We start from the raw sequence: 12,500 nt of genomic DNA, 5'->3' as shown, positions 1-12,500 counted from the left end.
ATAGCTATAACGACAACTGTTACTATAACAGTAACTGTAACAATAACTATGATAACTGTAACATTACTATAACAGTAACTAATAATAACTGTGATAGCTGCAGGTATAACGGTTACCGTAACAGTAACTATAGCAATAACTGTAACTATAACAGTGACTGGTGCGGGCGGGACAGAATCTCGAGTTCTACTTGAAGCCTAAACTCATTTCTTTGAAGTGAAACTGAAACTGGTTGCGTGTGTAAAATGAGCTGTACAAATAAACTTGAGCTCACATTCCTCTCTCGCTCAACACGTTTCGCTTGCTTGACATTAATTGCATTATATAAGTCACAGCATGTTTCAGATGAACTAGTATGAACACAGCTGTAACTCTACACCGTCCAGCTGTTGTCATGGTTACCACTCTGTTATTGGAGGATTATGATCTCTGTGTGTGTGTGTTTTCCAGCGTGTCCTGCCGTGAGAGAAGTGTGTCTGTGCGGTCGCTGCTGCTCGCCGCTGTCTGCATTACACTGGCTGTGATCTGGGGCGTGTACAGGAACGAGGACAGGTGATGCACACACTCCCTCTCTGTCTCACACACACACACACACACACACACACACAGACAGACACACACACTCACACTCACTCAGCATCAGATTGTCCAACTACACTCAGCAGTTTTTAATCAAGAGATTTTTTTCTTCCGCTTAATGGTGTTGATTGCCGTGCGTTGTGGGCATTCTGAGTTTTCTCAGTTCTGCATTCAGTGTGTGAGAGTGTGTGAGAGTGTGTGAGAGTGTGTGAGAGTGTGTGAGAGTGTGTGAGAGTGTGTGAGAGTGTGTGAGAGTGTGTGAGAGTGTGTGAGAGTGTGTGAGAGTGTGTGAGAGTGTGTGAGAGTGTGTGAGAGAGAGTGAGAGAGTGTGAGAGAGTGTGAGAGTGTGTGAGAGTGTGTGAGAGAGAGTGAGAGAGTGTGTGTGTGTGGAACTGCTGCTGTTTGCATCACTATTACTTTATTATAATATACTAAAGTCTATATAAAGTCTAAAGTGTTACGTGTTTCCTGTGTTACCTGTGTTACCTGTGCTTCGTGTTACATGTTTCCTGTGTTACGTGTTTCCTGTGTTACGTGTTTCCTGTGTTACGTGTTTCCTGTGTTACGTGTTTCCTGTGTTACCTGTGTTTCCTGTGTTTCCTGTGTTACGTGTTTCCTGTGTTACGTGTTTCCTGTGTTACGTGTTTCCTGTGTTACGTGTTTCCTGTGTTACGTGTTTCCTGTGTTACCCGTGTTTCCTGTGTTTCCTGTGTTACGTGTTTCCTGTGTTACGTGTTTCCTGTGTTACCCGTGTTTCCCGTGTTACCTGTGTTTCCTGTGTTACCTATGTTACGTGTTACCTGTGTTTCGTGTTTCCCGTGTTACCTGTGTTACGTGTTACACGTGTTACGTGTTTCCCGTATTACCTGTTACGTGATTCCTGTGTTACGTGTTTCCCGTGTTACCTGTGTTACCTGTGTTTCCTGTGTTACGTGTTTCCTGGGTTACGTGTTTCCTGTGTTACGTGTTTCCTGTGTTACGTGTTTCCTGTGTTACGTGTTTCCTGTGTTACATATAGTCATTTAAACAAACCTTTGAATCTTTGGAAAAATAACAGAATCAATGCTGCAAACTTCATCAAATATGAGACACGTTTACCTGTGTTTCCTGTGTTACCTGTGTTTCCTGTGTTATGTGTTTCCTGTGTTTCCTGTGTTACGTGTTTCCTGTGTTACCTGCGTTATGTGTTTCCTGTGTTGTGTTACCTGTGTTACGTGTTGCCTGTGTTACCCGTGTTACCTGTGTTTCCTGTGTTATGTGTTTCCTGTGTTTCCTGTGTTACGTGTTTCCTGTGTTACCTGCGTTATGTGTTTCCTGTGTTGTGTTACCTGTGTTACGTGTTGCCTGTGTTACCCGTGTTACCTGTGTTTCCTGTGTTACGTGTTACCTGTGTTACACGTGTTTCCCGTGTTACGTGTTTCCTGTGTTACGTGTTTCCTGTTACGTGTTTCCTGTGTTACCTGTATTACCCATGTTATCTGTGTTACGTGTTACCTGTGTTTCCTGTGTTACGTGTTTCCCGTGTTACCCGTGTTTCCTGTGTTACGTGTTTCCCGTGTTACCTGTGTTACGTGTTTCCCGGGTTACCTGTTACGTGTTTCCCGTGTTACCTGTTACGTGTTTCCCGTGTTACCTGTTACGTGTTTCCCGTGTTACGTGTTTCCCGGGTTACCTGTTACGTGTTTCCCGTGTTACCTGTTATGTGTTTCCCGTGTTACCTGTTACGTGTTTCCCGTGTTACCGTGTTACGTGTTTCCCGTGTTACCTGTTATGTGTTTCCCGTGTTACCTGTTACGTGTTTCCCGTGTTACGTGTTTCCCGTGTTACCTGTGTTACGTGTTTCCTGTGTTACCTGTGTTACATGTTTCCTGTGTTTCCCGTGTTACCTGTGTTACGTGTTTCCCGTGTTTCCTGTGTTACGTGTTTCCCGTGTTACCTGTGTTACGTGTTTCCCGTGTTACCTGTTATGTGTTTCCCGTGTTACCTGTTACGTGTTTCCCGTGTTACCGTGTTACGTGTTTCCCGTGTTTCCTGTTACGTGTTTCCTGTGTTACCTGTGTTACATGTTTCCTGTGTTTCCCGTGTTACCTGTGTTACGTGTTTCCCGTGTTTCCTGTGTTACGTGTTTCCCGTGTTACCTGTGTTACGTGTTTCCCGTGTTTCCTGTGTTACGTGTTTCCCGTGTTACCGTGTTACGTGTTTCCCGTGTTACCTGTTATGTGTTTCCCGTGTTACCTGTTACGTGTTTCCCGTGTTACCGTGTTACGTGTTTCCCGTGTTTCCTGTGTTACGTGTTTCCTGTGTTACCTGTGTTACATGTTTCCTGTGTTTCCCGTGTTACCTGTGTTACGTGTTTCCCGTGTTTCCTGTGTTACGTGTTTCCCGTGTTACCTGTGTTACGTGTTTCCCGTGTTTCCTGTGTTACGTGTTTCCCGTGTTACCTGTGTTACATGTTTCCTGTGTTACCCGTGTTACCTGTGTTACGTGTTTCCCGTGTTACCCGTGTTACGTGTTTCCTGTGTTTCCCGTGTTACGTGTTTCCCGTGTTACCTGTGTTACGTGTTTCCCGTGTTACCTGTGTTACGTGTTTCCCGTGTTTCCTGTGTTACGTGTTTCCCGTGTTTCCCGTGTTACCCGTGTTACCTGTGTTACTTGTTACCTGTGTTACTTGTTACCCGTGTTACGTGTTTCCCGTGTTACTTGTTTCCCGTGTTACCTGTTGTACCCATTTTACCTGTTGTAACTCTGATGTTCAGGTGGATCTGGATCCTTCAGGATCTGCTGGGAATCGCCTTCTGCCTGAACTTCCTGAAAACTATCAGCCTGTCAAACTTTAAGGTGAGGCGTGTTTCAGTGTATCGGCGATGCTCTTCTGCGGGTCCGACGCGTGTGTGTGTGTGTGCGTGTGCACGTGTGTGCGTGTGTGTGCGTGCGTGTGTGTGTGTGTGTGTGTTTGTGTTGTATCCTGCGGGTCTGACGTGTGTGTGTGTGTGTGTGTTTGTGTGTGTGTTTGTGTTGTATCCTGCGGGTCTGACGTGTGTGTGTTTCCTGCAGATCTGTGTGATTCTGCTGAGTCTGCTGCTCGTCTACGACGTTTTCTTCGTCTTCATCACACCGTTCCTGACAGCTGTGAGTATCAGATGTAGTTGCGCTGGTCTTTTCTCCACTGTTGTGTCATATATCGAGTGAAGCGCTTCTGGAACAAGAACACATGTGGGCGGGGCTTGATTTTGTCTCTGGGGAATTGATTGGATGGTTGTGGTTTGCTATTGGCTGATCTCATGTGAGTGACAGGTTATAGCCACGCCCTCGTCATCAGAGAAGAGAAGAGATGCTGCAAGAGGAACTGATTCTGATTCAACATTATTAACACAATAATGATGTGCACCCATAAATTATTTAGAATAAACACTGCAATATTTCATTAAAAATAAGAAATGGTCCATTTTGATTTCATGGTGACTTTAATACGTGTGTGTTTTCAGAATGGAGAAAGCATCATGGTGCAAGTCGCTCTCGGTCCGGGTGGAGGTGGAGAAAAGGTGAGCATGACCCTGTCATGTGATCAGTGTGTGTGTGTATGTGAGTGTGTAAGTGTGTGAGTGAGTGAGCAGTGACTGCAGTGACTGTTTCTGGTTCTAGACTGATGGAGTGTCTGTTCCCGCCGATCCCTCGTCCTCCTATGAGAAGGTGAGATGCTTTTCCTTTTTATACCATTTTTACAAATGATTCTGCCTAAGTGCAAATAAAGTTCTTCAAATATATCACTGAGTGTCTCATGTTCTGCTGATTGCCGTCACGAGCACTGTGTGTATATGTGTGTGTGTGTGTGTGTGTGTGTGTGTTTCCAGCTGCCTGTAGTGATGCGTATCCCACAGTTCTCTGCGGTGGCTCAGAACCTGTGTATGATGCAGTTCTCCATTCTGGGCTACGGTGACATCATCATACCAGGTCAGTTTACACATATATACAGACACACACACACACACACACACACACACACACACAAAACAACTAGTGATGTCAATAAAAACCAACTCTCATCCAGTGATCCAGTGACTCAATGATGAATGAGTAACATTAAAATCCCCTATTCTGCTATTTTAAAGGCTCCTAATGTTGTTTTGGCGTCTCCTACAACAAGTTTATATTCATTCAAGCTCAAAAACACTTTAATGTCCTCATAATCTCCACTGCAGCTTCAGCTCTTTTCTCTGAAACGCTTCCATCAAGGATTCAGTCTCTCTAAGCTCCGCCTCTCTGAGAGCTGCTCTGCTGTGATTGGTCAGAAAGCAAACGCTCATTATCATATCTGAATCTCAGCTCTTGATCACAGTGATGCGAACAGTAACGATGGCGTGGGTTTTACCGTATCAATCTCAGAAAACAGCGTCTTCTCCACACGAACAACACGAGCCAAACTCTTCCAGTCTCAGATACACTACAGTGTTTGAGGGCGGAGCTAAGAGACGCTGCTCAGCCAATCAAGACCACAGGCTGACGTTATGCAAATTAGTTAAAAACTGTATGAAAGTCAGAAGCGAAGACCAGGAGACTTGGTTGTATCTTCAGCAGGATTCTGTGTTGAGAACACGAGCTGTCGGTCATCAAGTGTAACTAGAGCAGTGTACGCTGTAGTTGATGTAGATGTAGTGGGCAGTGCTTAGATATGGAGACAGAGCAGCTGCGTGACGACCTTAAACAAAACATGCAAATGAGGAACCCGCCCTAGACTCTAGTGTTACCAATCCTAATCCAATCAGCATAACTATTCATCGACTGGGACCGGGTCTCCAAGAGCCGTTAAAGACAAAGGGTGAGAGTCCCAGTAATCCCACTCATTAACTCACAATAGAGAGAACAGGACTCTCTCATCATCATCACCTTAAATGCTAAATTCAATGAACTCTTCCTTAGTTTGTCATGTCATGTTATGCAAGGACATAAGATCAGCAGATCTTAAACAGATTCTGAAATTTGTAATCCCACAAAACCTGCGCAGGTTCAGCAGGAAGTGAGACTTCTTTCTTTTAGGAGACAGTAACTTCATTTATCTGAACTCTGATCTTTTACAGTTTTATTACACACTGCATGACAGGGAATATCTGAAGAAGCACAGACGTTTTATAGTTATGTATCAAGTAAACTAATCATCAAACATTTTTAATTTTTGAAATATTTCAGTTTTGATTATTTCTAATGTTTGATAAGTTTTGTGTTGATATATGTTTGATTTAAAATAAAAAAAATTACAATAAATATTATAATCAAAATGATCTGAACTTTGACCCTTGAAGCTTTGCAGAGCTTTATTACACACTGCATGAAAGCTCACCATACCCTGATGTGAAGGCCACTCTTCTGTGTGTGTGCAGGACTGCTGGTGTCGTACTGCCATAAGTTTGACGTGTGGACGGGAAACTCCAGGAGAACATACTTCATCTCCAGCGCTGTCGGTACGAGAACAACAGATCTGTCTCACACACACACACACACACACACACGTCAAGTCACCTTTATTTATACAGCGCTTTCACAACACTGACATAACAGGAAAATAATGCAAAGTTTGTTTCTAGAAGAAAATAGCGTCACAGTCCAGCTTCAGTTCAGTGATGGCTCATTTTTGTTGTCAAAAAAGTTATTAATTTAGTTCATATGTGTGTATATATATATATATTTATAGCCGCTCTGGAGAAAGCCGTGATGTCATCGTCCAGCTCAGCTCAGTTCTCATATAATGGTGTCAGTGCAGGAGATCAATAATATTGCTGAATGTGAAAGGACATGTCTCTCCTGAGATCAGACTAGCAGTGTGTGTTGTGTTCCTGCAGCGTACGCCGTGGGGCTCGTGCTGACGTTCGCAGTCATGCTGTTGTCTAAGATGGGCCAGCCGGCGCTGCTGTACCTGGTTCCCTGTACGCTCCTCACCGCATCCGTCCTCGCCACGGCCCGCAAGGAGTTCCGGAGCTTCTGGAACGGTCCCAGCATCCCGGTGAGGCCCAAAGAGAGGATGGGGAGCTCATCGGTCCGTTCTTATGATTGCAGACAGTCTGCATGTGCTTGTCGAGTGTTTTCACTTTAAGGTCAACTACTGTGATCAAGTTTAAGGGTTAGTTCACGCAAAAATGAACATTAGCCCATGATTTACTCTCCCTGAACCCATCCTAGGTGTATATGACATTCTTCTTTCAGACGAACACAATCAGAGTTATAAAAAAATGTCCTGCTCTTCCAAGCTTTATAATGGCAGTCAATGGGTATATTTTTTTGGAAGTCCATCAAAGTGCATATGTCCATCATAAAAGTGTCCCAAACATGCACTTTTATGATGGACGGATGCACTTTTATGATGGACAGATGCACTTTATGATGGACAGATGCACATTTATGATGGATAGATGCACTTTATGATGGATAGATGCACTTTTATGATGGGCAGATGCACATTTATGATGGATAGATGCACTTTTATGATGGACAGATGCACTTTTATGATGGACAGATGCACTTCCAAAAAAAGAATGCCCATTCACTGCCATTATAAAGCTTAGAAGAACCAGGACATTTTTTAATATAACTGTGATGTTCGTATTCGGCTGAAAGAAGAATGTCATATACACCTAGGATGGGTTCAGGGTGAGTAAATCATGGACTAATTTTCATTTTTGGGTTTTGAGTGAACTATTCCTTAAAAGTTCTTAAATTGTCAACATATTTGGCTTAACATTAATGCATGTAACATATGAATGCATGAACATGACCCACAAAATCATGTAAGCTGTACTTTGCTTTTGAGATTTAGGGGTGTAACGATTCCCTCATGTCACGATTCGATACAAATCACAAACTCATGATACGACACTATTGCGATAGACATATGACATGATAAAATACGACATATGATAAAGACATATGATAAAAGGTTAACAAAACATTTAGGCCTACTGTTGATTAAAATGCTAAATTTGGTATTACATTGTGACTGTAAATGAATATTCTTGGACTTGGTGCTGAAACCCAAAGCACAGGACAATAGAGACACCAGAATAACAATATTCATGATTCTGAAGATGAAAATACAAAATTATTGTAGATGAATATGTTTGCACTCTTTCACTGACTAGATATATTTATAATAATGTCGGCCACTTTTTACTGGTAACATCAGACATTTGACATTATCAGGACACACAGATATTCCCCCATTGCATTATTACACATTATATTCAACATTATATATAATAGTACTGACACTAAAACTCTGAAACTTGAATTGTTTCTCACACAGTAATACACTATACACAATACATATTGTTGCATTTTTGTATTGCGATATATTGTTACACCCCTACTTTCTGGCTGTGTCTGTGTGAGTGAGACGTGTTGATATAAGACTGCTGTGTTACATGTGACTTGGTCTCCATCAGGTCCTGGACGAGTCTAGGAAGCCGTTGTTATCAGGTTTGAGCTCTTGTTTTAGTCTGTGTGTTGTGTTTGCTCAGCTTGTCCTGTAATGCCTGGGTCCCTGCAGTTCTCCTGCACAACACTAGGTGGCGCTAGAGCACTCAGATTATGAGCTGCTTCTGTCTCTCCAGCATGTTTATCAGATGCCTGATGTTTTCATTTTCTCTTATTAACACACAGGGTGAGAAAAACAGAAGAACCCTTTGACCCTCTGTAGAACTGAAACTGTTTAGGTGTTATCCTGCGACTCACACTGACAGTGATTACATCGCCACCACTGATTTGCTCTTACTAAATCCAATCTGTCGCCGCATCACTTCTGCTCATGTTTAATGAAGTCGTTCTGCTCAGTCACTCGGTGTTGGAAACCGCCTGCTTTCACTGAGTTCCTGTCAGTGTGAACATCGCTTTACTTTAAATGAATGTTATACTCGACAACAGTTATTCGTTTTAAAGCATTTTAGCTTTTTTATACAAACAGAGGGTCTCATTCACTAATATTTACATGGATTATGCATAAGTATTCTCACAGGAGAACTTAACAACTAAACAACATCAACGTACGCACACGAATTTGCTTTAAACCTCACTGTAATGTTAATAAATCTGGAGTATTTATATAATAACAATGATAAATTATATACCTATTTAAATATAAACTATATATAGATAAAACCATGTAAATAGATATTTAATACCAATAAACTAATAATTAACATTTACAGACTATCACTGTGATTTTCACGCTGAACAAGAACCCGAACTGGTTCTACATGCACATTTTAGTGCAGTTAAAATAATTTTAGTACTATTTCTTTTAACTCTAGTTTTATATTTTTCCTTTGCATGGCATGATCATCATCATCAGCAGCATCTACAGTGTTTCATGTGTCTGACTGTAACACACACATAACTGTAACACACACAGGACTGTAACACACACATAACTGTAACATACACTGGACTGTAACGCACAACACACCCATACAGGACTGTAACACACACTGGGCTGTAACACACACACATAACTGTAACACACACAGGACTGTAACGCACAACACACCCATACAGGACTGTAACACACACTGGGCTGTAACACACACTGGGCTGTAACGCACACTGGGCTGTAACACACACACACACACACACACACACACACACACACACACACACACACACACATACACACACACACACACACACACACACACACACACACACACACACACACACACACACACACAGAGGACTGTAACGCACACACGACTGTAACGCACACAGGACTGTAACACACACACACACACACACACACACACACACACACACACACACACACACACACACACACACACACACACACAGGACTGTAACACACACAGACACACACACACACACACAGGACTGTAACACACACACAAACACACACACACACACACACACACACACACACACACACACACACACACACACACACACACACACACACACAGGACATGCTCCACTGTTACAGTAATGTGTGTCTCTGTCTCCTCAGATGGAGGCTCTGGATACACTGAAGGAGTGAGGAACTGCTGAGGGATCCGTGGCTGATCCGTGTTCCCTCTGACACGCCAACTATAAACCTTCATGATGATTTGATGGGAATGTTGAGTGTGTTTCTGAATGATGAAGCATCATCATCATCATCATCATCATCACACTGGGACACTTTACTAAAAAACTGAAATTATTCTTTAAGGGGCCTTAAATTACCAGCACCTGCTGTTTTTTTTACTTTCACTTTTTTATGTGATAATTTTATAACGTAATGTTTGAAATATTCCACAAAACTGTAATGAATAATTTACTTTCCCTTTGACATTGAAATAAACACTGATATGAAGACAAAACAGGATGATTGATGATTTGGCTGCAGACACTGCCTGGCCTCTACACACACACACACAGTCTGTACAAGTAAATGTGAATAGTTCAGGTTTAATAGTTCTGTCTGCCGTCTGATAAACGTGTGTAGATGTGTATATATAATAATAATAATACAGCGAAGGACCCACTGATGCATGTATGCTCCCCATGCCACTCGGATGATTTCCATATTCATATGCCATGATATTTTGACATATATATTGTGGTACGGAAACAGATGCACACTTTCAGCACTGTGCCTCTATAATTAGTTTGGTCACACTTTATATTAGGTGTCAATTATGCACTTGCGTCATCAAAATAATAATTGTTTGGTCCAGTGCACTTATTGTACCTTCCAGAGAAAGCAAGAACTGATAAGAATGTAAATGTGTACCTTGAAATGCAATGTAAGTTGCTTTGGATAAAAGTGTCAAATGCATAAATGTAAAAATTGTGTTGAATGGTGAGACAGTTAGGGTTAGGGTTAACCTAACTGAGGTGCAGGTTAGGGTTAGGGTTAACTGAGGTGCAGGTTAGGGTTAACTGAGGTGCAGGTTAGTGTTAACTGAGGTGCAGGTTAGTGTTAACTGAGGTGCAGGTTAGGGTTAGGGTTAACTGAGGTGCAGGTTAGGGTTAACTGAGGTGCAGGTTAGGGTTAACTGAGGTGCAGGTTAGGGTTAGGGTTAACTGAGGTGCAGGTTAGGGTTAACTGAGGTGCAGGTTAGGGTTAACTGAGGTGCAGGTTAGGGTTAACTGAGGTGCAGGTTAGGGTTAACTGAGGTGCAGGTTAGGGTTAGGGTTAACTGAGGTGCAGGTTAGGGTTAACTGAGGTGCAGGTTAGGGTTAACTGAGGTGCAGGTTAGGGTTAGGGTTAACTGAGGTGCAGGTTAGGGTTAACTGAGGTGCAGGTTAGGGTTAACTGAGGTGCAGGTTAGGGTTAACTGAGGTGCAGGTTAGGGTTAACTGAGGTGCAGGTTAGGGTTAACTGAGGTGCAGGTTAGGGTTAACTGAGGTGCAGGTTAGGGTTAACTGAGGTGCAGGTTAGGGTTAACTGAGGTGCAGGTTAGGGTTAGGGTTAACTGAGGTGCAGGTTAGGGTTAACTGAGGTGCAGGTTAGGGTTAGGGTTAACTGAGGTGCAGGTTAGGGTTAACTGAGGTGCAGGTTAGGGTTAACTGAGGTGCAGGTTAGGGTTAGGGTTGGACCCCATTGACTTCCATAGTATTTTCGTTACGGTGTCATTGTTACAGTGTAATTATATATTTAAGTACTGAGTAATATTAATTAAGTGCATGTACTTACTATAGGATTAGGATAGGATTAGGGTTTGGTTGAGGGTTAGTTGCATGTAATTATGCATAATTAACTGTTAATACTATTGTAAGTACATGTAACATATGTAAAAAGGACACTGTCAAATAAAGTGCTACCATATTTTCTTTTAAATATAAGTACAATGTAAAAACATGTATGTACACAATAAGTGCATTGCATCAAATGACTAATTTAAATGTTAGTACAGAATAGTTAAATATGGAAGCTTGTTTCCGGCACGGAATAAATAATAATAATAATAAAGAAAAAATCTGAATTGTCAGATATAAATTAGAATTGAGAGAAAAATAATTAGATTAAAAAGTCGCAATTACCTTAAGCTTCCATGGTTGATAAACACACTTAATATAAAGTGGTCCATTATTTATACATTCTTGGTAACACTTTACAATAAGGTTAATTAGTTAACATTAGTGAACTACCATAGTTAACATGAACTAAGAATACTTCTACAGCATTTATTAATCTTTGTTAATATTAATTTAAACATTCACTAACAAGTTATTAAAATTAACTAATATTAACAAATACAACCTTTGATTTTAACAACGTATTAGTAAATGTTGAAATGAATATTAATTAAGATTAATGAATGCTGTAGAAGTATTGTTCATTCTTAGTTTATGTTAACTATGGTAGTTCACTAATGTTAACTAATTAACCTTATTGTAAAGTGTTATCAAGAATGTATAAATAATGGACTTTATATTAAGTGTCTTTAATGCACTGTGAACAAACAATGAACAGCTGTATTTGTATTAACTAGCATTAACAAAGATGAATAAATACTGTAACAAATGTATTGCTCATTGTAAGTTAATACATTAACTAATGTTAACTAATGAACCTTATTGGAAAGTGTTTCCACATTCTTTAAATGTTCATGAGGTTTGCTATGATGACAATAAACGTAGCCTGTAGGTGTCAGTGATCCTGACGCGCCGCGCGCTCCGCCCCGGTCATGTGACGCGCCGCGGGCGTTGACTTCACTCTGACTCAGCGGGAGGGACGGGCTCGAGCGACGCGTCACGCCGCGTCAGTCTGGACTCGGAGTCGCACAATTATGAAAAATCCACCTTCCGCTGGAGCTTCAGCGGACGCACACGAATCCCTCCGCCGCCACCGGGCTCTCCTCCCGCGGCTTCCCGAGACGCGACGCGCCGATAGATGGCTAGACGCCCTGGGTCGCGACGCGTGAGTCTGAACGCTGAAG

The 12,500-nt window shown here is 41.8% G+C and overlaps 2 protein-coding genes across 4 annotated transcripts in view; both read left to right on the top strand.

Moving 5' to 3' along the window:
* Positions 1-9,652, top strand: part of sppl2a (signal peptide peptidase like 2A) — a 46,369-nt gene extending 36,717 nt beyond the window's left edge. Inside the window, exons 8-17 of one of the 3 annotated variants that reach the window (XM_079873683.1) lie at positions 451-552; positions 3,336-3,417; positions 3,634-3,708; positions 4,065-4,121; positions 4,222-4,269; positions 4,431-4,530; positions 5,955-6,035; positions 6,414-6,574; positions 8,010-8,043; positions 9,581-9,652. In XM_079873683.1, coding sequence (XP_079729809.1) covers positions 451-552; positions 3,336-3,417; positions 3,634-3,708; positions 4,065-4,121; positions 4,222-4,269; positions 4,431-4,530; positions 5,955-6,035; positions 6,414-6,574; positions 8,010-8,043; positions 9,581-9,621 — 781 coding nt within the window. In that variant the 3' untranslated portion in view covers positions 9,622-9,652. Of the gene's footprint in view, positions 1-450; positions 553-3,335; positions 3,418-3,633; positions 3,709-4,064; positions 4,122-4,221; positions 4,270-4,430; positions 4,531-5,954; positions 6,036-6,413; positions 6,608-8,009; positions 8,044-9,580 lie in introns of all 3 variants that reach the window. The other 2 variants (XM_079873682.1, XM_079873684.1) reach the window with 2 other exon arrangements.
* A 2,678-nt stretch (positions 9,653-12,330) lies between these two features.
* Positions 12,331-12,500, top strand: part of trpm7 (transient receptor potential cation channel, subfamily M, member 7) — a 54,368-nt gene continuing 54,198 nt past the window's right edge. Inside the window, exon 1 of the mRNA XM_079874107.1 lies at positions 12,331-12,500. This exon is cut by the window's right edge and continues 6 nt beyond it. The gene's annotated coding sequence lies outside the window, so the exon portion shown is untranslated.

The sequence above is a fragment of the Squalius cephalus genome (assembly GCF_949319135.1).
Source record: "Squalius cephalus genome assembly, chromosome: 6".
Taxonomy (NCBI): Eukaryota; Metazoa; Chordata; class Actinopteri; order Cypriniformes; family Leuciscidae; genus Squalius; species Squalius cephalus.
This window is presented reverse-complemented; position numbering and strand designations above follow the sequence as displayed.